A 26815-nucleotide genomic window follows, 5' to 3' on the forward strand; every position below is an offset into this window, starting at 1 on the left:
TTGCATTTTATAATGTACTTTTATCTACAGATACAATATTTATGATCTTTATAAGAATCTTGCAGTTATTGTTACTAATTTATAGATGAGAAAACTGGGCCTAGCTAAGTTAAAACAGCAGAGTTTGCATTTGAATCCATACTTTTTATTGATGTTCTACTTAAAAAATTTTCCTCTGGCCTATAGTTCTGTTCTGGGAAGAAGTGCTATAGGTTCGGGTAACCAAAGGAACACCGTCCAGAGCACTACTTAGAGAGCTAATTACAAGAATACTCCAAAACCCTTCTAGTGACTCAACCCTTCTAGATTCAACCGAATGAAAACACCCTGCATTATAAACTAGATCAAAATACTTCTGGTATTTTAATCAAAACACCGTAACTCAAGTTCTTCCTAGATTTAAAACCAAAAATCTAAATAGCAACTGGAGGATTATGAAAGAATTGTAATATTAACAACATGGGTCATCAGGGAAGTGTAAACAAAAACCACAATAGATATCACTTCACATCCACCAAAACGGCTAAAATGAAAAAGACAGTGTCTAACCAGTGGCAAAGGTGTGAAGAATGGAGCCTTCATACATTGCAAAATGCTGCAGCCACTCTGGAAAACAGACTGGCAAGTCCTCAAAATGTTAAACATGCAGATATTTTTATGATGTAGCAATTTTACTTCTAGGTATATATGCTCAAGAAAAATTTAAGAGGTATGCCCGGCCAGCGCCGTGGCTCACTAGGCTAATCCTCCGCCTTGCGGCGCCGGCACACCGGGTTCTAGTCCCGGTCGGGGCGCCGGATTCTGTCCCGGTTGCCCCTCTTCCAGGCCAGCTCTCTGCTGTGGCCTGGGAGTGCAGTGGAGGATGGCCCAAGTCTTTGGGCCCTGCACCCCATGGGAGACCAGGAAAAGCACCTGGCTCCTGGCTTCGGATCAGCGTGATGTGCTGGCTGCAGCACACCGGCCGCGGCGGCCATTGGAGGGTGAACCAACGGCAAAGGAAGACCTTTCTCTCTGTCTCTCTCTCCCACTATCCACTCTGCCTGTCAAAAAGAAGAAAAAAAAAAGATATGCCCATTACACAAACCTTACCCTAACATTATGAATGTACTAAATTAAACTGAGTTGCTCACTTTAAAGTAACTGCATTTAAAAAATTAAAAAGGAAAAATGTGTATGCTAATGTGCATAGCAGTATTATTCACAATATTATAAAGTGTAAAAAAACCAAAGTGTCCAACTATAAATAAACAAAACGTGGCATATTCACAAAATAAAAAATTATTTGGCAATAAAGGAATTAAAGTATAGGTTATGCTGCAATATTAATAAACCCTGAAAACATGGTAAGTTAAAGAAGCCACGTATAGAAGACCACATAGTATATGATTCTATGTATGTGAAATGTCCAGAAAAGTAAAATCTATAGAGATAGAAAATAGAGTGAGGGGTTGGCATTGTGGCACATAGATGGCTGCTTGCGATGCTGACACTATATATGAGTCCTGGCTGATTGTTCCACTTCTGATCCAGCTCCCTGCTAATGCACCTGAGAAAGCAGCAGAAGACGGCCCAAGTGCTTGGGTGCATACTAACAACATGGGAGACCCAGGTGGAATTCTAGGCTCCTGGCTTCAGCCTGGCACAACCCAGGAGATTGTGGTCATTTGGGGGAATGAAACAGCAGATGGAAAACCCCCTCTGTCTCTTCCTCTGTCTCTCTGTTGCTCTGCCTCTCAAATAAGTAAATAAACCTTAAAAGAAAAGAGAGTGAGAAGTGACTTAAAATGGGCCTGAGGTTTAATTTCTAGGTTGACAGATATGTTCCAGTAGTGATGACAGTTGCACAATCATAAATATACTTGGGGCCGGCACTGTGATGTAGCAGGTTAACACCCTGGCCTGAAGTGCCGGCATCCCATATGGGGGCCGATTCTAGTCCCGGCTGCTCCTCTTCCAGTCCAGCTCTGTGCTATGGCCTGGGAAAGCAGTAGAAGATGGCCCAAGTGCTTGGGCCCCTGCACCCGTGTGGGAAACCTCGAAGAAACTCCTGGTTCCTGGCTTCGGATCGGTGTAGCTCCGGCCATTGTGGCCAACTGGGGAGTGAACCAGCAGATGGAAGACCTCTCTCTCTCTCTGCCTCTCCTCTCTCTGTGTAACTCTGACTTTCAAATAAATAAATAAATCTTTAAAAAAATCATAAATATACTCAAGATCATTGACATGTATATGCTTAAAGTAAGTGAATTTTATAGTGTATAAGAAATATGTCAATAAATTTGTAGAAAACAAAAGTGAAAACTCTCCAAATATCCAGAATTATAGACTCTCAACTTCTCATATGTTCATATGTTAAAAATGATTCGATTTTCCATGAATAAAGATAAATAAAGGAATTTTTAAATTAATTGGAAATAAGTATAAATTGGACTATATGTCACTACAATTAAAAGTTCTAAGCGGAACTGCTCACAACCCTAAAGTCTGTCTCTTCACGACCTTTAGCTGGTGAGGACTGAGAACTCAGCAGTCTGGAAGTAGTTAATGCTATCAACAGGCTGCATTTAAAGGACTCAATAAACTCCTGCAACAGGAAAACCATAGTCCAGGTCTTCATTCTTCAGCCTGCAGTCATGTCACCAGCCTATGTTGTGTGCCAGAGTACTTATGGCCTTAATCACACACGGAGCCAGTCTCGTCTCAGGCAACGGTGCTGTCTGCATCAACCTAAGATAAAACTGTGCTAAATGATAGGAGTGTACAGTCTAAATGCAGGTCTCCACAAACTGGATAAAGGCAGCTGGTCAAATGATGCTTATGTGGCATTTATTTCACATGGTGTTTATTTAATGGGACAGCAAAGGCAGGTATCACCTTCATCTTTGCATCTGATCCTATGCAGATGGTGATATTTAAAGATTAATACTTAAGCTATCTTTTTAAAGCTAACTGAAAGATATGGATCTTAGACTTCATGGAAGTGGTAGATACTTCTCAATCTGCTTGAAATCAGAATGAGATACGTTGCTTATTAGTTTGTTTCCACTCTGCTCCAACAGGTAATTGGGTAAGGTCATTTTTGGTAAAATGATCTGTCATACAAGACAGCCATGATTTAAATAAGGGACTTGTCACTGTGGATTTCACTTCTGTCTATCTGATGAACAGGCTTCTCTGGCTATTTTGGGAAGACTTTGCTAGGCTCTTGGAGGTGCTCCTGATGCCATCATTCTCTTTGAAGATAACTGCTTTATTATTTTTTATTTTTAACAAGTTTTATTTTAATTATTTGAAAGATAGAGTGACAGAGAGAGAGGGAAACTCAGAGAGATCTTCCATCCAATGGTTCAATCCCCAGATGATTACATTCGCCAGGGCTGTGCCACATGAGTGGCAGGGGCCCAAGTACTTGGGCCACCTTCTGCTGCTTTCCCAGGCACATTAGCAAGGAGCTGGATCAGAGGCAAAGCAGCTGGGACTCAAAAGAGTGCTCTGATATGGGATGCTGGTATCACAGACAGCGGCTTAACCTGCTGCTCCACACCCCCAGCCCGAATTGCTTTAACAGCATCCCATGGGGAAGTCTGACCCAGAGAACTTTTAAGATATTTCTATATCCCAATTCTGAATCAGGGAAAAAAACTCTTGAAGCGATTATAGGGACTGGAACTAAAAGACACCATTGTAAGCTATGGGCTAGAAAAGTCAGAAAAATACTTACTTATTCTGCTTTTGTGTGTTAATCCAAACCTACTATCTGGACTAAATTCATTAAGATTAGGGATTGTATGATTTTTGTTTGTATCCCTACTATCTAATATGATGTCTCAGAGAGCACTGAATAAATGAACAATAAATGCACAGATTAATTACATGGCCTCCTCTGGGTCCACCATTTCAGTCTTTTGAAGGTTGAGAAAGGGAAGTTAAAAATTTTAAAACCATTGGGATTACAATTTGAAGAGATCTGGAGAAGCAGCTTCAAGGAAGGTTAATGTTAGTTCCAGATAAACAGTTTTGAAAATCATGGCACCAGGAATATTAAAATCTTCACTAAAACAATTATAAGAAAATGAAAAGAGTAAATGCTTTCAGTGATTTTTTTTTTTAAGAAACTGTAAAAACCTGCAGTTGATGTTAACAATATGGTGGCCTTCAGGAGCTAATGGGTCATATGTGGAGCACATATACATTATGTGTTTATGCTTCTTACTTAAATGATATTACACATACATTTCCTGGGAGCCTACCAATTTGTTAAATTGTGAGATGGCCAACATACTTCTTTGGGAAGAACAGGCCATGCATTTTAGAAGATAGATCAACTTTGCAGCGAAATATTTTCAAAAGGCAGACTATACTGAAATATTAGGATTTTCATATACAATATAAAGGTAAAGTTTGTTGGAGGTGGAAGGAAAAAAGACTCTAACTTCTTTACTTACCTTGAAAATATGTGCTTTCAGGATGTGATGTCCCAGTTCAATGGTTTGTTGTCGGTTTAGTTTTCCCTCTTGACGGGAAAACCAAAAGGCAAGCAATGTGTGACCACTCCTGCAAGAGAGAGAAGAGACTCATTTTAGAAATTTTAAAACCTTAATTCTGCTTTGGGTGGGGGACTGCTCAGGTCCAGGCATATTTCCAGCAAAATTGTCTCACTCGTCCAACTTCTTGGGGAAGGGTACCGGCTCCTGGGCAAATAGTGAGTATTGAAAAATTCCCATATTTTATCAGTCCTTTACCCAAACCATATGTAGGAATATGCAAAAATGTCCTGTCTAGTTGGCTTACACCCATCCCCCACACAGATTTTCATTTTATTTTCTGTTTCTGAAAGCAACTCTTATTTTACTCATGCTTAAATGTCAGTGTTCTTCAGGGATCTCTTTCTTGGACCCATTCTGCTTTTCTCTGGTTTAAGCTCAGCCATCCTCAGAGTCATCACCATCTATATGCCACATGCTTTTCTCTAACCAGACTTCTCAGCCCAAGATCTACTTCCAAATGTCTACTGGATTTCTTTGAGACTTCATAGTACCTCAAACTCAGCATGTTCTAAATTAGATTAATAATCTCTTCTTAAAGTTAAATCTTCTCTGATTATGACTGCCAAGACTCTATCCTTTCCCTCCAGCTGGGAAGAGTGGCATACTTCCTTTCTGATGCCATCAGTAGAAGTCACATACACCTCTAGTCCAGTATTTATCACGCTAGATTGAGTTTCCTGATGGCATTCATTCCCTTATCTCTCCTTGCTAACAAGTCTCCTATCTGTTTATGAAAGAGAAAACTTGTTTTTTCTGCCTGTAGGTATTGTCTTATCTGCCCATAATGTCCAGAACTGTCTCTGCTTATATTATGTGGTCAGCTGGTCTGAGGACTAAGCCTAGGGGGCCTAGGTGGAAAGAACTGCAGAAATATAGAACTCGAGTCCTCACTGTATAGCATTTGCCCTAATTTTGGACATCTCTCTACATGAAATAACATATTTTTTTATTTAGTCCATTTGAGCTGAATTACTTTACATTTTCCATAGATCCTAACAAAACCTACTGCACATAAAATGCTCAATAAAAATTTTTAGCAGAAAAAACTTGGACATTAAAGAAAGGACACTGGATTACCTTTGGATCACCACATTTTCCATAGCCTTTAAGACTGTGGATACCTAGACCTGTCTTTCTATAGCCTGCCAGGTTGGTGGTCAGAAAAGGTTTTAAGCCACTGGTAACTTCTATTCCTTTTACTTAGAGTGCAACAGAATAGGAAAATTAAACTATCAACTCAGTTTCAAATTTGATGAATTAATCAGACCACCGAAAAGGTAGAAAGTGAATTTTTGCTGGTGATGTTTCCCTGGAAGGAAGCCCAAGATAGATAACTTTCTCTCATATCGAACATAGGCTGCTTAGGTTTAATTTACAGTTACCTCACACAGATATCTGAGACACAATCATTTTTTCTTTTTTCTTTTTTTTTAAGCTTGGGAATGGGATAGCTCCCATCTTACATAGGAATAATCTCAGATTGCATTTTAGTAAGTTTCTAAAAAGAAGTTGTAATCTTTGGCCTCACAGAATTTCTAAATTACTTAGTTTATTTGGATAAGATGAATCTAATGAAAAGGAAGTTATTTAATTGGGAGACTGTCTTAGACAAGTATAGTCTGCACAGAATCACCAGCTTGTTTTGGACTCACAATAACCTGGAAATCACTACTGAACTTTTATTTATCCAATGAAAGCTCAATTCAGTTGTGAGGCTGTTTTGGCAGAGTATGGGAAACATTTATAAAGGGCTCAGTTCTCAAGTCTTAAAACTGTATCATGAATAACAGTTAAACTACCGTAGCCTCCTTGGTGTAGGAATTATCACTTTACATGCTTCATCCAGGGCTGTGTAGCAGTGACTAGAACTCCTGAGTATATGCGTCTGACATACTACCTTTCTTTTACCAGAGGTGGGAAACTTCTTTTATGCCAAGGGCCATTTGGATATTTATAACCTCATCCGCAGGCCATACAAAATTATCAACTGAACAATTAGCCTGCTGTAGATTTATTGAATGTTGAGTCCCACAGGCAGTTGCCTTGGCAGGGCCAGACCAAATGATTTTACAGGGCTCTTACGGCCAGTAGGCTGGATGTTCCCTTCCTCTGTGTTGGTCAATTAACAAAAATCCATGAGTAGGATTAAGGTAAAAGCTTGTGCCTGCTGTACAAGGAAGTGCATTTTCAGCTTGACATAGAGTTGCCTTTGCCCTGGTATCTTCATTTTAATGCCATAACTAAGAAATCCTGGTAATCTCTGCATTTCATCCAGCTGAAGACAGTGCCTGCTTCTGTGGTTGCTGCTGATCAGGCACCAAGGAGAAACAGTAAGCCACTGGTTGAAGATAAGATAAAGGCATTGATGCTTGTTCTTTGTGAACCCACCATGTTACACTATCATGAAAGAAGCATTCTCATCAGTTCATTGGATCAAAGCTTGTGCTGCTTAGGATACCAAGGGTAATAGCAGTTTACCTACCTTACTCTTCTGATACAACATGGTGCCACTGATTAACCTACAGACTGAATGTATTATGCTATACTTATTTATATTGGGAATCTTTTTTCATCTGTTCAGTCCTGACTCTTATTCTTTCTGACTTCCACTGTGATGATTCTCTAAGTTTACCAATAGCCTCTTCAATGGCAAATAAAAAGGTTAGCTCTTAGCTTTTGACCTTTTTGTTTGTTTCTCTTATTTTCCTCTCCAGCATCAGACCCTGGTGACTATCACCCTTCTTGCAACTCCCTAACATCTGTGACACTACCCTGGTACTTTTCCTATTTCCTTCAGTGATGTAACTTCTATGCCCTATCGCTCATTTACTTTCTTTCTCAGGCAGCTCTCATCGAGTCTCCTGGCTTTAACTTTCACCTCAACTTGCATGACTCCCACAGTGACACTGCAGGCACTGAAATTCAGTTTCACTTCTCTAACTGCTTGCAGGATGTTTCCACCTCCGTGAATGTCAAATGAAACTTGTGAAGTTGGAGCTCCCCTTCAAACAAATCTCCCTAAGATTTCTTTCTTTTTTCTTTTTATTGGAAAGGCAAGAGTTACAGAGAAGCAGAAAGAGAGAGAGAGAGAGAGAGAGAGAGAGAGAGAGATGTCTTCCATCAGATGGTTTACTCCACAAATGGCTGCAACAGCAAGGGCTGGGCCGATCTGAAGCTAGGAGTCTGGAGCTTCTTCTGGGTCTCCCACATGGGTGCAGGGACCCAAGGACATGGGCCATCTTCTGCTGCTTTCCCAGGCAGAGAAGGAGCTCTGGAAGTGGAACAGCCAAGACGCCAGCCAGCACCCATATGGGATGTCGGCACTGCAGGCGGGGGCTTTACCCGCTATGCCACTGCACTGGTCCCTAGTCTTCTTTATTTTTATAAATATTTTCAGTCACTCAGACATAAAACCTGATAGTTGTTTATCTCCTCTCTTTATGCTTTCTTGCCTGGAGAATTTAAAAAAATCTTTCTTTTCATTCTATTTTCTATTACCTGTGCACTGACCTATCCTAATAATCCATGTTGCAGAAACCTGCTCAAAATTCTGAGCAAAGTCCTTGGGTTTATATTTTCTCTGGTACATAATTTAAGCTCCTTAGCATGTTATTCGAAGACTCTCCATAATTTATCTTGTGTGCCTTTACCACCTCATCTTGCAATTTTAATTCCAGAGACAGTAAACCATTTCTGGGATTTCAAACATGCTCTCCCTCTACCTGGAATTCTCTTTCCTGTTTAGTTCAGCAGGAAAACTATGAGTAGGTCTCACTCTTCAAGTCTCAGTGCACACCACGTCCTCTATGAAGTCCTCCCTGATTTCTCCCCAGCATAGCCATACACTTAAAAGAGTTCCTTCTTTTGTTCCTGTTGTAACTGGCACAAAGCTCTATTATAGCACCCACTGCAAGAACACACTGTTCACATTTCAGTCTTCCAAGTGGACTCTGCTGAGGGTAGAAGTCATGCTTTTTCACATCTGTACTTCTCTGTAACAGGAGTAAATATTTACCGAATGAATGAATGAATAATATCTCACAATCCTATACTCTCATGGTTTTCAAAATACTTAAAAATAATTTTTAGACTTTCACAAAACACATTCCTGTAGGTAGAGTAGTAAACATTACGCCTAATATTAGGTGGAGGATTAACTGAAATTCAGCAAGACTGAGGGAAAGATTGCTGCTCACAAGGCTAGGAAGAAACAGAGCTTGGATGAGAACCCAAGTTCTTCTGAAACTTTGTTCTGTGGAAACCTAGTTCTAGTACCACACTTACAAATTAGCAACTTGGTTTTTGTTTCTGAGCACATGTGTGTAGAAAATCCACCAATGTAAAGAATAACATATGTACTTGTATGGTACGAACTCCAGAATTTTTAGCATAACTGAAACCAGCAACCATGAATTTTGACATTTTTTGAGTGGCACTTTGAGAGAGAGCAGCTAAGAAATAAACTAGAATGAGCCCTAGTGAATGTGACATGGTCTTAGGCATGACAAAACACAACTATGTTTTCCTTCTTTAATTAAACACGATGGTAATAAAATCAACTACAGTATCCATTCAGATGTTCAAATGTGGTCATAAAGACCATGGCAAGCTCAGTGGTGAGGACAGAAGAAATATTTCCAAAGTTTACATGAGATCACTTTGATTCAGTTACCCTGCAAATTTCCCTGAATTTACAGAACCACCTCTTCATCTCTTAACGTCAAATAGACCTATGTTCAAATCCAAGTTCTACCACTTACAAGCTTTATAATCTAGGCAAGCTATTTACCCTATAGGACAGGGATTGTAAGAACTATCTTTCAGGACTGTGGTAAAAATTAAGGGAGACAGGGGCCGGCACTGTGATGCAGCGGGTTAACGCCCTGGCCTGAAGTGCCCGCATCCCATATGGGGGCCGATTCTAGTCCCGGCTGCTCCTCTTCCAGTCCAGCTCTGTGCTATGGCCTGGGAAAGCAGTAGAAGATGGCCCAAGTGCTTGGTCCCCTGCACCCATGTGGGAGACCTGGAAGAAGCTCCTGGCTTCGGATCAGCACAGCTCTGGCCGTAGTGGCCAGTTGGGGAGTGAACCAGCCGATGGAAGACCTCTCTCTGTCTCTACCTTTCTCTGTAACTCTGTCTTTCAAATAAATAAAATAAATCTTAAAAAAATTAAAGGAGATATATTAAATGAATTATGGATTGTTTTTCTGTTCTCTGTAGTAACTACCATAGTGCTATGCTAAAGGAATGACCACTAGCCATAAATGACTAAATATAAGGAGGAAGACTGTGCTCAAACAGAAAACATAGATCAAAATTTTCAGGAGGAAAGTATGAAGGAATTTAAAAAACTCATGGAAAATGGGATTAAAAGATGCAAATAAAAATTAAACAGTAGCAATTCTGAGGTAGTGTTCAGCACAGCAATTAAGATACTGCTTGGGATCCCTGCACCCTCTCTTTGGGATGCTTGGGTTGGTGTGCCACCTCAGCTTCCATGAAACTTCCTGCTAATGTAAACCTTGGGAAGTGGGAAATGATGGCTCAGGCACTTGGGCCCTTGCCATCTACATGGGAGACGTGGATTGAGTTTCTGTCTCCTCGTTCAGCCTCTCAGTGCTGGCTGTTGTGAGCATTTGGAGAGTGAACCAGTTGACAAAAGATCTCTATTTGCTTTTCAAATATAAATAAATAAATTTTATTTTCAATATAAAGGACACCAAGGTCAAGATATTTTTGTAAGCAATGATACCAGCCATTTAGTTCATCCCTAAAGAACTCTCTTGATAATTTAACATGTCAATACAGTCTTCTGTATATTAACTGAAAAAAAAAAATGGGTGCCCTCTAAAGAGTTTTTAAGATTAGAAACAAAAAGAAGAGAGGAGGAGTCAAATCAGGACTCTAAGGTAGAGGTCAGGTGATTTCCCACTGAACTCTTGCCAAAATGCCCTTGATGATGGGAAGAATGAGCCAGGGCACTGTGGTGGCGGAGACGGACTCTCTGGAGCTTTCCCAGGTGCTTTTCTTCTAAAGCTTTTACCAACTCTCTCAAAACACTCTTCTAAAAAGCAGATGTTATTGTTCTTTGACACTGCAGAAAGTCATCAAACAAGGAACAAACAAACAAGGAATCAAGTCAGTTAGCAGGAAGCTGGAATTGGAACTGGAGCCCTGAGCATCCCAAAAAACTGTTGCCATGACCTTTGCTCTAAACTGGTCTGCCTGGGGCTTGACTGAATCACTTCTTGTTGGCCATTTCTTTGTGCTTTGTCTTCAGGATGATACTGAGAATGCCATATTTCATTTCCTGTTAAAATTCTTCAAAGAAATTCTTCAGTATGTAGATCCTACTTATTGAAAATTTCCACTGAAAGCTCTACTCTTGTCTGCAGCTGATCTGGGGGCAACAGTTTTATTGCTGGACTGACTTAAGGATTTACTTACTTATCTTGAAAGAGTTACAGACAGAGAGGAAGAGACAGAAAGAGAGATCCTCCGGCTGCTGGTTCACTTACCAGATAGGTGCAATGGCCAACACAGGGCCAGGCCAAAGCCAGGGGCCAGGCGCTTCATCTGGGTCTCCCATGTGGGTGCAGGGGGCCAAGAACTTGGGCCAACTTCTGCTGCTTTCCCAGGCCCATTAATAGGGAGCTGGATTGGAAGTGAAGTGGCCAGGACACGAACTGGCACCCTTATGGGATGCTGGTATTGCAGACGGTGTCTTAATGTGTTGCACCACAACATAGTCAACACAGTCTCCTCGTTTTTCTCCTCCCTCCCTCCCTTCCTTCTTTTCCTTCCTTCCTCTTTCTTTCTTTTTCCTCTTTCTTTCTTTCCTTCCTTCCCTCCCTCTTTCTTTCTCTCTCTCTTTTAAAGTTTTATTCAGTTATCTGAGAGGAAGTTACAGAGAGAAAGATCTTCCATCTGCTGGTTCACTCCCCAAATGGCTGCAACAGCTGGAACTGGGCTGATCTGAAGACAGGAGCCAGGAACCCCATCCAGGTCTCCCACATGGGTGCAGGGACTAAAGCACTTGGACCATCTTCCACTGCTTTCCCAGCCCATTAGCAGGGAGCTGGATCAGAAGAGGAGCAGCCTGGACACAAATTGGCACCTATATGGGATGCTGGTGTCACAGGTGGAAGCCTAACCTACTACGCCACAGTGTCACCCCCTCCCCTTTTTCTTTAAAATTGTTTTCACTACTATAAAGAGAACATATTACAAATAGTTAATAGATGTAAGTCCAAGACTATAGTGATACTTTCTTCCTTTCCTCCCTCCTCCCTTTTTTAAACTTTTATGTTAACATATTTTTAATTTACAATCATAGGCTTAGTGCACCACTGAATAGAGATTAAAAAATTAAAAGTAGAAAGACCACTGTTCAACAGGCATATAGACAACAGCAACAGACAACAATCAAGTCCCAAGATGTCAATTTCCTTCATACATGTTAAGTTTCAAAAATTTTTTTATATTCTACACATTAGCTACCACAAATCAGAGAAAATGTGATATCTGTCTTTTGGGGTCTGGTTTATTTCACTAAGTGTAATAGTCTCCAACTGCATCCATTTTGTTGCAAATGACAGGGGCCTACGCCGTGGTTTAGTAAGTTAAGCCTCTGCCTGTGGCAATGGCATCCCATATGGGCACTGGTTTGTGTCCTGGCTGCTCCTCTTCTGATCCAGCTCTCTGTTAATGGCCTGGGAAAGAAGATGACACAAGTGCTTGGGCCCCTGCACCCACGTGGGAGACCTGGAGGAAGCTCCTGGCTTCGGATCGGCCCACCCTGCGGCCATTTGGGGAGTGAACCAGAGGATGGAAGACCTCTTTCTCTCTCTCTGGCTCCCTTCGTTAACTCTGCCTCTCCAATTAAAAAAAAAAAATCTTTTTTAAAAAGACAGGATTTCATTCCTTTTTTGGCTGAGCAGTGTTCTATCATGTATATATACCACATTTTCTTTATCTAGTCGTCTGCTGATGGACATCTGGGTTGATTCTGTATCTTAGCTGTTGTGAATTGAGCAGCTAAAAACATGGGGTTAAATAACACTTTCATAAGCTGGCTTCATTTCCTTTGGGCATATTCCCAGGACTGCAGAAAGTGGCTTTATATTGTCCTTCTGACAGCTGGGTTTCTAGACCTCTTCATCTGTTACCTTTACCTTCTATCTTCAATCTCTTACTCATGTTATTTGCCCATTCCCTAATGTCTACAAACATGGTCAAGTCTTTCCCTTACTTCAGTGATAAAATTATGGGAAGCATATGTGATTATAGTCTATCAGTGGTCTTCACTTTTTCATTTCACATTTAGTTTTTGACTTACACAAATTCTGGCTTCTGTCGCCTACCATTCTACTCAAAGGATTCTGGCAAAAGCCACAGTCGACCTCTTAATGTTTTCTTTTCACAGAACAAGATATTGGTGAGCCTTTTTTCTTTGAAACTACCTTCTCCTTTGATTTCCATGGCCTCACTTTCTCTTGTTTCTCATTCTAACCATAATTGTCATTTAAAATTAATTGGCATGTCATCTTACTCTGGCACTTGAATATAATTATTTTTTCTATGCTTCTAAATGTTCTGCTTATATTCTTGGGTGATCTTGTTTAATGCTACGGCTTCTTCTATCAGTTATTTGCTAATGACTCACAAATCTATAGCCTCATACTCTGATATTTCTCTCAAATTCTTAAATATATTCTATGTATCTTTTCTTGCAGGCAATTCATTATGAAAATGTCCAAAATAGGACTCATTTTCTCCTCATAAAATGATTATCCCTCCTGCTTTTTCTCAGGCTAGAACCTCTTCACCATTCATAAAGTTCTATGTTGGATAGTAACATCACTATTTTCCATCATTCAAGATAAACTAGGAAAACATCTTTGATACCTCCTACCTTAATTTCCATACACAAAATAAGATCAACTACTTTTGAGTATCTCCAAAATGTTACTCCCTGATATATCCTCTTCTCTATTCTCATGTTATGGGTTTTAGCATTTTCCACCCATACTATTGCTATAAACTTCATAGACCGTATTCCAACTACAGTCTTTTTTCTTCAAGTCTTCTATCCACTACTTTTCAGAGCTATCTTTCACACCATCAGAATTACCTGAACACTGTTTACACTTCCTCAAAAAATATAGAGGCTCCCTGTTATCTACAGAATAAACTGTAAAGTCTTAAACATGACATCGGAGCCTTTCCCCTTAGTGACACCTCCCATTATTCTCTTTCTGACATACTTTTTCTGCACCCTTCAAGGCTGATCCCAGATATCACTTCTTCTGTAAAGTATTTCCTTTTTGTCTGGTTTCCTATGGTACTTTGCATTAGAGCACTATTGTTGGTTGCTATGAATCTGACTTTCCTTTAGAGGGTAATGGTTTTAGTGTTGGGGGTATCTTATTAACCTAATTTCCTCAAGTGGTTAGCACAGTCCTTCCCATAGAAGAACAGTTCAAGAAATGTTTCACTAATGAATAAAGCTAAGCAGATGGGCACAAGGAAGAGAGCATGAAGACTTCCAGATTCATTTTTCAATTTGCTACCCAAGCTGGCCTTGAATTTGCAGGTATTTCTGTTGCCAATCTATGACTGTGATTCAAATAACAAGAACAGAATGGCAATCCCAGTCTTTTCACCTCCACCTTAAAAATTCTGTCTAAAGTGAAGTTTGTGGCTTACAGTGTGTTTATTGCAATCCATTCTTAGTAAATGATACCTGCACATCTTTGCAAAAATTCTTTCTTCCATCTTTAGCCTATCGGTCAGTAACTATTTTGGCATTTTCTTTTCACAATTTTCTCTTGGAAACTAAGTTCAAAATATGTTTCTGGTCACCTTTGGCTACTGTTTCATGTTCAAAGTGGAAATATAAAAGCCTAATGAAAGTAAATTAAAAGTAGTAGAATACTATAAGTGTGCCAGGATTCCTACCTTTGTAGAAATGGGTGGAGTAGTCTTATTTCTTTGTAAACACAGAATGGGGATGAAACTCTGCCACTTTTCCTATTTTGTTTCATGTAATTCTTACAGCTTTTCTGTTCTACAATGCATCATTAGCCCTAGGAAAATAGACATCTCTTCTCTGTCCTGACAATGAAGTCTTTAGGCAGTAGGCCTGGTTTCATGAGGCAGAAGAGCTAAGACTCCATTGAACTGTTGTAGTCTGAAACACCAACAGTAGGCATGAGATTTATCACTTCTCTTTTTCTCTTCCATGTGTCTCAGCTCTTTGTTCATACCTCTAGCACAGTACTCTGGATTGAATTATGGCCATATAAAAATACCTCTGTTAAAACCACTAACCTGCAAACTCTGGTAGACAGATCCATCTTACATTTGTCTCCCCTGTAGTGCTTAACACAGAGCCTTGAATATATTACTTAATAAAGTTCATCAAATGCTTGATGCCATGCATTTCTGTACTTACTGCTGAGGCATGGTAGGAGAAAAGAGAATGAATAATAGATACTACATATTGAATTATAAGATTTTCTCAAATATTTTAAGTTGTAAGCTTAAAAGCAGTATCACTTATCACTCTTTTGTTCATTCATCCTTAAAAATTGACTATGATCTACTAGGAATCACTAGGAAGACAAAGGTGAAGAAGGTAAGGCAGGTTCTTGTCCTCATTGAACTCTGGAGGAAAAGTGGACAATAAATAAATAAATAATAAATTGTGACAACTGTTAGAAAGTAAATAGGTCGCTATGATCAAAGTAAAAATGAGGAGGTGCTTACTTAGACGAGGTGACAAGGAAAAGTCTCCCTAGGGAGGTAGTGTTTAAACTGTGATCTTAAGAAAGAAACAGTGCTCTTGCTACATGGTGAGCCAGGCACTGAGTTCCAGATGGCAGGCATTGTTAAACACTAAGGCCCAGAGGTGGGAAAGACCAAGTTCTAGGAACTGGCAAAAAATTATGAATAAAAGGGAGAACAAATGACCTCAATTTAGAGAAGTATGTAAAACTATCTCTGTAAATATATGTTTTGAAGAATCTGTTTTTGATTTTATTCTATTCACAAGAAAAAAAGACATTTAAGTATTTACAGGAGGAGGTTACAAGGCAGAGTTTGTTTTTAAAATATCATTCTGGCTGCCAGTGGAGAATGGATTAGAGGAGGGCAACAGGAGAGACCCATCGGGGGCTAAAGTAACCCACATGACAGCCCAAAGTGTAGTCAGCAGAGATGGAAATAATAGACAGATACTTATAAGTAAAATTTGGGTGGAGAACCAAGTGGATTTGCTGATGGCTGTGGTAAATCTACATCTCACAGCCATGGGTTCTTATGGTTAAGAGGATAGAAAGGTGTTAGTGTTGATTTTAACTACATGGGGAGCTCTGTTTTTAAAAGTCTCTAGAGACGGCTAAGTGAACTCTATTCACAAACAGATGTGCTGACAGGTCCCCAGTAAGCTGACAATAACTCCTTCTGACTGCTCTGCCTTTAGTCTTGGTTTGACAACCTAGGAACACCTGTGGGATTCTTACCTTTGATTCAGTCAGTGTTGCTTCAGAAACTCACCAACTGGAGAACAAATTAGGCACAGCTTTCTATGGTCCTTTCCATACCCAAACTTTCCCTAATCATTTGCCTTACTTCTCCATTTTGAGCATTTTAGATGAACTTACTTGAACTATATTTGTTATACTTAATATGCCTACTTTAAAAAAGGCTATTATGTATATTTAGGCATATAAAGTATTGCCTTTTGTGGCAAAATCAAACACCACAGAAGAATGCAAGTCTCTTTTGTGTCTTTATTAATTGGCTCTCCTGCTTAAATGTTTCCTGAATGAATAAATGCTAAGCATTAATGCTTGCCAAGTCATAAAATGACACTCTCTCCATCTTATAAGCAGAACTATTTCTCTGTATATGTACTGACAGCAAATTTCTCATGAGTTTTTATGACAGTAACAAGTAGCTTTTAGTTTAAGCTGGGCGTGGAGAAGAATTTTTTTTTTCTCCAAAGATTATTTATTTATTTGAAAGAGAGAGCAACATAGAGAGAGGGAGACACACACACATGCACACAGTGAGAAAGAGAGAAAGAGAGAGAGAGAGAGAGAGAGAGAGAGAGAGCGATCTCCCATTTACTGGTTCATTCCCCAAATAGCTACAACAGTCAGGCCTGGGCCAGATTGAAGCCTGCAGCCAGTAACTCCATGCTGTTCTCCACATGGCTGGCAGGGGCCCAAGCACTTGGGTCATCATCTGCTGCCTTTCCAGGCACATTAGCAGGAAGCTGGATAGGAAGCAGAGAAGCTGGACCTTGAATCAGCACTCTGATATGAGATGCCACAGTATTATGCAGAGTAATAAGCAGTAGCTTAACCTGCTGCATCACACGCTGCCCCTGGGAAGAATGCTGCTTTATAGCTTCCTCCAAGTTTCAGTTTGGATTAGCAAAGGAAAAAGAAAAGTGTTGTTTCAGCACATCTTCTGCTTATTTGGCTGTTTTAAAGATGGGGATAGTTTGCCCATTTCACTAATAGGTGTAGATTCCATGATTTCTGCTGGGAGAAAACAAATTTGTAATGTTGAAAAACATTCATCCATTGGCAAACTGGACATATTCCAAAATACACTTCAGATTTCATGTAATTTCTCCCTTGTATAACATCACAAAACCATGACTTTGGGTCACTAGGCAGAAACTATGGATGTGAGTCTTAAACTTCTTGATGTGAACAGAAGGTCAGAAGCCAGATTAAAAAATATGGAACAGGGCCGGCGCCGCGGCTCACTAGGCTAATCCTCCGCCTAGCAGCGCCGGCACACCGGGTTCTAGTCCTGGTTGGGGCGCCGGAGTCTGTCCCGGTTGCCCCTCTTCCAGGCCAGCTCTCTGCTGTGGCCAGGGAGTGTAGTGGAGGATGGCCCAGGTGCTTGGGCCCTGCACTCCATGGGAGACCAGGAAAAGCACCTGGCTCCTGGCTCCTGCCATCGGATCAGCACGGTGCGCCGGCCACAGCACGCCGGCCGCGGCGGCCATTGGAGGGTGAACCAACGGCAAAGAAAGACCTTTCTCTCTGTCTCTCTCTCTCACTGTCCACTCTGCCTGTCAAAAAATTAAAAAAAAATATGGAACAAATATTCATTGGAAAATTAAATATCCAATATTTCAGATAAATGACATCTCTTCCTGGAAATCATACATCTAAACCTTGACATTAGAAGACTGATTTCCACTTAGTTGTAGACAAAAAAGTATTAGAAGTGAAAGAAATACAGACCCTGAAAAGTGATTAAAAAGCTAGGTTTCCAGTGAGTTAACGTCAACTAATAATAGTTGTTTCAGTAAAAGATACTGGTATACCTTTCTTTTGCTTTAATGCTGCCATTCTTCCTAAGGGCTGATTAAGTCCCAGGAGCCATCCTTTTTTCTTCCCATGCCTCATCATTTCCCTGAATTTTCTCCTAATGCTTTTAGAAAGCAGAACCAATCCCCCAACTTAAAGAGTTTATTACAGGAAGCTACAATAGCTATCAGGAGCAGTGACCTGAGTTTGTTTTACAGCGAGGGTAGGGTTAAATGTCATACTACTGGAGGCTAATGCTTGGATAAAATAAATAAATAAATAAATAAATAAAATCAAACAAACCAAGTAAAATCACCACAGCGTGTAATTCATCATTTTGTGATAATTTCAGATCCATTCTACAAAAAGCAAAGTTATACAGGCCACTGGAATAGTTAATTTCCATTTAGGGAAGGAGGTCCTCCTTTTCCCTTAGACTGTCTCTCTCTCTCTCTCTTTTTTTTTTTTTTTTTTTGGACAGGCAGAGTGGACAGTGAGAGAGAGAGAGACAGAGAGAAAGGTCTTCCTTTTCCATTGGTTCACCCCCCCAATGGCCGTTGCAGCCGGCGCACCCTAACCCTAACCCTAACCCTAACCCTAATGCCTTAAAATTAATTGTCAGAGTAAGTTCCTCAGAAAGGCTTTTCAAAGCTTAATCAAGGTAAAGCAAAAAAGAGCATAAAATTAACCTTTTTTTAAAAAAAATCTAAGATGAAAGAATTTTGAGAACATGAAAAAATAATTTATGAGAGAATAAAGGCTCTAAATTAGATAACCCTATTGAATCATTGTCAAGGACGTGTGCTATTTGAACTATGACCAAAATCCTGTGTCAATCCCCTTCTACTAGAAGATGGAGAACGACTGAAGTTCCATTTCACCTTCCAGATCTGACTCCATTCCCAGCTTTATGACAACCATCATGCCATGTTATAGAACACCAGATGAACAAACCAACGTCAGCTTAGAGGCCACGGGCCCGAGCAAGATGCTAGAATTCAGTCTTAGGAAGAATCAGACATTTGAAGATTCTCTAGTTTCTAAGAAATACCACTAATCGCATGGATACAACACAAACATGGTTAGTCCATAAAGACCAACTCTTCTAGGGGCATTTATGAATTAGTGTGTACCCTCAGCTATCATCATCAATCACTTCTCTTGAATCAGAAAGGAACCTCCTAAAAGGAAGCATCCCTCCAGACTTGCCACATAACCCATCCAACATCATGTGGTAGAAAAGATATCTGTATTATTTGTTGCTTTGTTAACTCACACTCCCAATGTACATTGTCTCTTCTTGTACCAGATCCAAAGCCAGGAGCCAGGTGCCCCTCCTGGTCTCCCATGCGGGTGCAGGGCCCAAGCACTTGGGCCATCCTCCACTGCACTCCCGGGCCACAGCAGAGAGCTGGACAGGAAGAAGAGCAACCAGGACAGAATCCGGCACCCTGACTGGGACTAGAACCCGGTGTGCCGGCGCCGGAGGCGTAGGATTAGCCTAGTGAGCCGCAGTACCAGCCAAACTGTCTCTTTTTTGATATCCTAGTATGTGACAGAGATTTTGGAATACTTGGTCTCTAATATGTAATTCACTAACATATGGCCACATAAATTAGGAAAAATCTCAACAAAACATTTATCATACACAATTGATTCTGGTCTTAAATAATCAAGTAGGTACTCAACTATTCTCATAGTGATAGGTAGGCCCTCCACGGCCTTCTCCATCAGCCCTAAATTTCCACTATCAAAGTCACCAATAGGTTGGATAACAAAGGCTGGAACTGATTTCTCTCGAATGCTTTATGTACAATGTACAAGTTGCCTCAAACGAATCTGCTCTGTCCCTACCAGCATAGGCAGGGATTAGTTCACTAGATTAGTGAGTGGATCTGATAGCTCACAGTGCTCAGGGGAATACAGCACAGGGCAGATTAAGTTCAGGGTATGATAGAGTACGACAGTGGTAAACAGTAGGGAACTGAAAGCAGAATACAGTGGTGAGGTCGAAGGCTTGTGAGTGCTTCACAGGGCATACTTATACCTGGAATATAAACACAAAATCTTTTGATGTCAAAGACTCTTAATAGGCCGGCGCCGCGGCTCACTAGGCTAATCCTCCGCCTAGCGGCGCCGGCACACCGGGTTCTAGTCCCGGTTGGGGTGCCGGATTCTGTCCCGGTTGCCCCTCTTCCAGGCCAGCTCTCTGCTGTGGCCAGGGAGTGTAGTGGAGGATGGCCCAGGTGCTTGGGCCCTGCACCCCATGGGAGACCAGGAAAAGCACCTGGCTCCTGGCTCCTGCCATCGGATCAGCGCGGTGCGCCGGCCGCAGCGCGCCAGCCGCGGCGGCCATTGGAGGGTGAACCAACGGCAAAGGAAGACCTTTCTCTCTGTCTCTCTCTCTCACTGTCCACTCTGCCTGTCAAAAAAAAAAAAAAAAAAAAAAGACTCTTAATAAAAAAAATCAATAGGGGAGTGTTTGGCACAGTGGGTAAGCCACTGTTGGGGGATGCCCACACCCTAAATCTGAGTGTCTGTTTTGTGTCTGAGTTCCTTCACTTCTGATCCAGCTTCTGGCTAATGTGCATCCTGGGAGGCAACAGACAATGGCTTAAGTATTCGGGTTTGACACCCATCTGGGAAACCTGGATTGAGTTCCTGGCTGCTAGATTTGGCTTGGCCTGGCCTAGTCCTGGGTGTTGTAGGCATTTGGGGAGTGAACCAGTTGATGGAAAATCTGTCTCTGTCTCTCTTTCAAGTAAAATGAAATAAATGAAAATAAAAGTAATTTTTTTAAAAAAAGGGTTCAGTATGGCAGTTCAGATGCTGGTTAAAGATGCCCATGTTCATTGTTAACTCAACAACAGGAGTCACTGTGCACTTGCTCCCCATGTAGGACCTCTGTCCTTAATGTGGTATACTATGAGAATTAACAGTAAAACTAATCTTCAAACAGTACTTTATACTTTCTGTGTCTGTTTGGGTGCAAACTGTTGAAATCTTTACTCAGTATAGAGTTGATCTTCTGTATATAAAGATAATTAAAAATGAATCTTAATGAAGAATGGGGTGGGAGAGGGAGTAGGAGATGGGATGGTTTGCAGGTGGGAGGGTGGTTATGGGGGGAAAAACCGCTATACTCCAAAAGTTGTACTTTTGAAATTTATATTTATTAAATAAAAAAAAAGATGCCCATGTTCGGGGCTGTCACTGTGGCGTACCAGGTAAAGCCATCACCTGCAGTGCCAACATCCCATATGGGTGCCAGTTGAAGTCCCAGCTGCTCCACTTCTGCTCCAGCTCTCTGAGATGGCCTGGGAAAGCAGTAGAAGATGGAAGATGGCCCAAGTCCTTGGGTCCCTGCACCCGCATGGGAAACCCAGAAGGAGGTCCTGGATCCTGGCTTAGGAACAGCACAGCTCCAGCCATGGCAGCCAACTGAGGAGTGAACCAGCAGATGGAAGACCTCTCCCTCTCTCTCTGCTTCTGCCTCTCTGTAACTCTGCCTTTCAAATAAATAAATCTTTTTTTTTTTTAAATGCCCATGTTCCATATTGGAATACTGGGATTTAATACCCAGTTCTGGTTCCTGATTCCAGTTTTCCTGCTAATGTGGACCCTGGGAGGCAGCAGGTGATGGCTCAAGTAATTGGGTTCCTGCCACCCACATGGGAGACCTGGATTAAATTCCCAATTCCTGGTTTTGGTCTAGCCCAGTCTGAGCTGTTGGGGACATTCGGGAAGCAAAGAAGCAGATGTTAGCTATCTCCTTCTGTCTCAAATAAATAAGAAAGATTTTTTTTTTTTTTAGTTATACTTTGCTTTCAAGTTGGCAAACCCACATACCCCATCCTGTTACCAATTCAAGAAAAGACTAAAACTCATTTCTTTCTGTGACAATTATATGTCTATGCAACATTAAGTCATTCTTTCTAGCATCTCAGTTCCATGTCCACATTCTAAGACAAAATGTAGTCTGATATTAAAGTCAACAAAACTATAGCACTATAGCTATAGCACTGAGCTCTGGCTTTGCTGACTTTAGTTTGGGTAAAAGCTACCTCTTGGGCAAACTGTTTCTGACAAAGAACAACTACTTTCTAGCACCAGCAGAATATACACGTCTGTATCCAATTCCCTATAAGGTCATAAGTTCACACTAAACAACTGAGTGTTGGAAGCCCAGGAAAATAAACTAAAAGTTGTTTCTGAAAGCTCCCCTGACACATAGATGTCAGGCACTGACTTAGCTGTTGTGATTTTTAAAATTTACTATTTTTTAAGATTTATTTATTTATTTGAAAGACAGAGTTACAGAGAGAGAAAGAGACAGAGAAGGAGAGAGGTCCTCCATCTTCTGGTTCAATTCCCATATGGCTACAATGGCTGAAGCTGAGCCAATCCGAAGCCAGGAGCTAGGAGCTTCTTCTGTGACTCCCACGTAGGGGCAGAGGCCCAAGGACTTGAGCCATCCTCTGCTGCTTTCCCAGGTGCATTAGCAGGGAGCTGGATCAGAAGTGCAGCAGCTAGGACTTGAACCAGAGCCCACATGGGATGCTGGCACTGCAGGTTGGAGCTTTAGCCCTCTGTGCCACAGTGCTGGCCCCATTAGCTGTTATGATATTTAGAGGCATTGAGTTATTTCCTTTGATGTACTGAAAATTTTTTTTTGACAAGCAGAGTGGACAGTGAGAGAGACAGAGAGAAAGGAGTTCCTTTCCCGTTGGTTCACCCTGCAATGGTCGCTGCGGCCAGCGCACTGCGCCGATCCGAAGCCAGGAGCCAGGTGCTTCCCCTGGTCTCTCATGAGGGTGCAGGGACCAAGGACTTGGGCCATCCTCCACTGCACTCCCAGGCCACAGCAGAGAGCTGGACAGGAAAGGGAGCAACCAGGACAGAATCCGGCGCCCCGACCGGGACTAGAACCTGGAGTGCCGGTGCTGCAGGCATAGGATTAGCCTAGTGAGCCGTGGCGCTGGCCTGATGTACTGAAATTTAACAGATGCTCTGGAGAGAAAGTGGAGTAAGGGGGAAACAGGAGCAAGGGTTTCACAGAGTAGTTAAGATGCCCACATCCCTGATCCAAGCGCCTGGGGTTTGAGTCCTGGCTCCTGTGTAATTCCTGCTTCCTGCTAATGTACATCCTGAGAGGCAGCAGTTGGTGGCTCATGTAGTTGGGTCCCTGCCACCCACACGGGAGACCTGAATTAAGTACCCAGCTCTTGGCTTTGGTCTGGCCCAGCTTAATTGTTGCAGGCATTTGAGGAGTGAATGTGATGAGAGTGGATAAGAGTTCTCTCTGCCTTTCAAATAAATAAGTAAATAAAATAATTATTTTTAAAAACTCGGAAATAATAAAAAGGGGGAAACAATATACAGGAAGTGGAAGTTGAGGGTCATAAAAAAACCCAAGAACTCTGCTTAGAGAGTCTTACTAATCAGACCTGCTTCAAATGGAAAGCAACTGCAGCCGGTTTCTTTGAAAGGACAACTTGGGCTTTGCCAGCAGCATTAACTTTTTAGTGCATTTCCACCTCACTGACCCAGGGAGCCTCAGGCTCTTGAGATTAGTAACAAGGCTGGTGTTAGCCAATGCTGGGGAGTAGGCTGAATTCCTAATGACATAAAATCCAAGGAAGCTTCTTTGATAACTTCTGGTCCTGTCTATAATTTTATTCTACCATTAAATGAAATATGATGACACCCTCCCTCCCAGCAGCTGTTATTCAATCACCAGACAGCAGGCTCTACAGCATTTGAAGGGGGAAAGAGTTTGCTCTTATCGCAGTCTATTGGCCATTGCTGCTATGCTTCTAATTAATAAACAATGTCGACAAGGCACGCCTGTATACCCACATGAAATCACACTTTATTTTTTGGGGTCCCCTAATGATTTCATCTGTTGTAAGGTCACTGGTAATTCAGTGGTGGTCTGGCGGCACTGGACCTCAGCTTTCAGTCCCGTAAGATGTCCCAAGATGGGACAGCAGATCAGCTGGCAGTGGTATCAAAGTGTTTATTAGGCAATTCCAAAACTGCCTCTTTCTTAAACAGGTGGCTGCCTACCCTATGTAGTGAGGAGCAGTAGCAGAACTAATAGGATTTATAGTAGAACCCTGTACCCTTGGTTTCACTTTCTGTGGTTTAGTTACCCATGGGCAACTGCAGTCTGGAAATATCAAATGGAAAATTCCAGAAAAAAACAATATACAAGTTTTAAATTGCACACTTTCCTGAGTATGAGAAGTGTGATGAAATCTCAGGTCATCCTGCGCTGTCCCATCTGGGACATGAATCATCCCTTTGTCCAGTGTTCCACATTGTATATACTACCCACCCATAAGTCACTTAGTAGCTCTACTGGTTATCAGTTCAACTGTTGAGGTAGTGCAGTGTTAGTGTTCCAGTAACTAGTATTTTACTTAATAATGGCCCCAAAGTGCAAGAATAGTGACGCTGGCAATTTAAATTTGCCCAAAAAAAAAAAAAAAAAAAAGCAATGAACTGCTTCTTTTAAGTGAAAAGGTGAAAATACAGTAAGATATTTTGAGACAGTCAGACACTATATGAGTAGTCACATAACTTTTATTTAGTACATGGTTATAACTGCTCTATTATTAGTTACTGTTGCTAGTTGTTTATTTTGCCTAATTTACATATTAAACTTTATTATAGGTTTGTATGAGAGAAGTTCAAAAAGTTAGTGGAAAAATGGAATTAGGAGCCAGTGTTGTGGTGTAGCAGGTAAAATTGCTGCCTGTGATGCTGGCATCCCATATGGGGACCAGTTCACAAGTTTGAGTCCTGGCTGCTCCACTTCTGACCCAGCTCTCTGTTAATGTGCCTGGGAAAGCAGCAGAAAATAACCCAAGTGATTGGGTCCTTGAACCTACTTGAGAGACCAGAAGAAGCTCCTGGTTTCAGTTTGGTCTAGTCTCAGCCATTTAGGGAGTGAACCAGTAGATGGAAGGCGTCTCTCTCCATTTCTCTCAATCTTTCTGTAACTCTGCCTTTCAAATAAATAAAATAAATTTTTTAAAACATGAAATTAAACAGTAAACTTATTTTGGTACAAAAAAATTTGAGATCTGTGGGGATGGCTCTGTGGCACAGTAGTTTAAGCTGCTGCCTTTAGCGCCAGCATCCCATGTGGGTGCAGGTTTGAGTGTTGGCTGCTCCACTTCTGGGCCAGCTCCCTGTAGATGCACCTGGGAAAGCAGCAGAGGATGGACCAAGTCCTTGGGCCCTTGCATGCATCTGGGAGACCTGGATGAAGCTCTTGGCTCTTGGCTTTGGCCTGTCCCACCTCTGGTTATCTGGGCCACTTGGGGAGTGAAACAGTGGATGGAAAAGTGCACACACTCTCTCTCTATGTAACTCTGCCTTTTAAATAAATAAATAAATCTTTAAAAAATTTAGATCTGTTGTTTTTTTGAAATATATACTTTCCATGAACTTGATGAAGATCTCACATATGCATGAATTTGTTTTTTTGAAAAGTGAGAGAGACAGAAGGAGACACACACAGAGAGAGCTGAAAAGGGGGGAGGGGGAGGAGGGAGGTTGGGAGGGAGGGAGGGGGAGAAAGTGAAGAGGAGGAGGTGGGGGAGAGGGAGAGAGAGAGGGAGGGAGGGAGGAAGGGAGGGAGGGAAGAAGCAGTATATAAAGGGTTTGATACTATCCTTGGTTTCAGGCATTCTCTAGGGGTCTTGGAATATATCCTTGATAGACAAAAGGGGACTACTGTTTAGTAAAACGCTTTTGGGAATGCCATACAATTTATATGAGACCTACTTTTTTCATTTGTTTGTTAAATCCTGTGTCCAATAACACTAACAGCAGAGCCTGCGGCTGCCTATCTGCTCAGCCACAGGATTTAGTTAAGGCGTATCTGAAGAGTCTATTTCTGCAAAGGGAAGGAAGGAGCTAATGAACGTAATTGGAACACTTTCTTTGTACTTTGTTCTATTCCTGGCATTATACTACATGATCTCACTTATTCTCACCAACTCTAGGAGGAAGGCACTATTACTGCTTTTACGTAGATTAAAAAAAAAAAAAAAAAAAAAAAAAACCTGTCTCAGGATCATTATGCAACTTTTCCCAAAGGTCATAGTTTCTAGATGACATAGGATTTATATGTAGATAATCTAACACAGAAGTTCATGTTCTTTCCATACAGCTTCTTCTTCTTCTTTTTTTTCTAATGAAAAGCATATTTCTTCCTTTTTTAAAAAAATTTATTTATCTGGAAGGCAGAATTACAGAGAGGTAGAGTCAAAGAAAGAGAGAGAAATCTTCCACCCACTGGTTCACTCCCCAAATGGCCACAAAGGCCGGAGCTGGGTCAATCCAAAGCCAGGACCCAGCAGCTTCTTCTGGGTCTCCCGCATGGATACATGGGCCCAAGGACTTGGGCCATCTTCCATTGCTTTTCCAGGCCATAGTAGAGAGCTGGAACAGAAGTGGAACAGCCAGGACTTTAACTGGCTTGTGCGATATAGGATGCTAGCACTGCAGGTGGTGGTTTTACTGGCTATGCCACATTACCAGCCCCATATTGTCTCTTTTAAAAGTTTTTCATAGGTAAATACCACAAAATCTATTGAATGGTATCTCCACCAGGAGCTGGAAGTAATTTTTCTAATGAATCAGCATGAAGTAGGCTGAGTAGCTTCCCCACAAGCACAGTTGTCTCATTAGGGCTTGGTGAAGAACATGGTTACAGAGGTCATAAGACCCCAGCAAGGCCAGAGAGTTTGTCTTCCTGAGGAGTCACAGCAAATTTTGGCTATTGTTAAGCCAGAATAAGCTCTGCGTTTGCCAGCTGTGTTGCTGGTATAATCAGTAATGTACCTGCTCTTGAAAATGCCAGCTTCATTAAAAGAATAATTCTTTTGAAAGGGTAGTGTGGAACAACAGACAGCACAC

General features: G+C 41.4%; 1 protein-coding gene across 19 annotated transcripts in view; it reads right to left on the minus strand.

Moving 5' to 3' along the window:
• Positions 1–26815, minus strand: part of TANC2 (tetratricopeptide repeat, ankyrin repeat and coiled-coil containing 2) — a 438885-nt gene that overhangs the window by 43627 nt on the left and 368443 nt on the right. For all 19 annotated transcript variants that reach the window (XR_007911352.2, XM_051825098.2, XM_051825097.2 and 16 more), the window contains one exon: positions 4443–4551. Coding sequence is in view for 18 of the 19 variants with exons in the window: in XM_051825098.2 (XP_051681058.1) it covers positions 4443–4551 (109 nt within the window). In the remaining variant the exon portion in view is untranslated. The remainder of the gene's footprint in view (positions 1–4442; positions 4552–26815) is intronic.

This window comes from Oryctolagus cuniculus, chromosome 17, assembly GCF_964237555.1.
Source record: "Oryctolagus cuniculus chromosome 17, mOryCun1.1, whole genome shotgun sequence".
NCBI lineage: Eukaryota > Metazoa > Chordata > Mammalia > Lagomorpha > Leporidae > Oryctolagus > Oryctolagus cuniculus.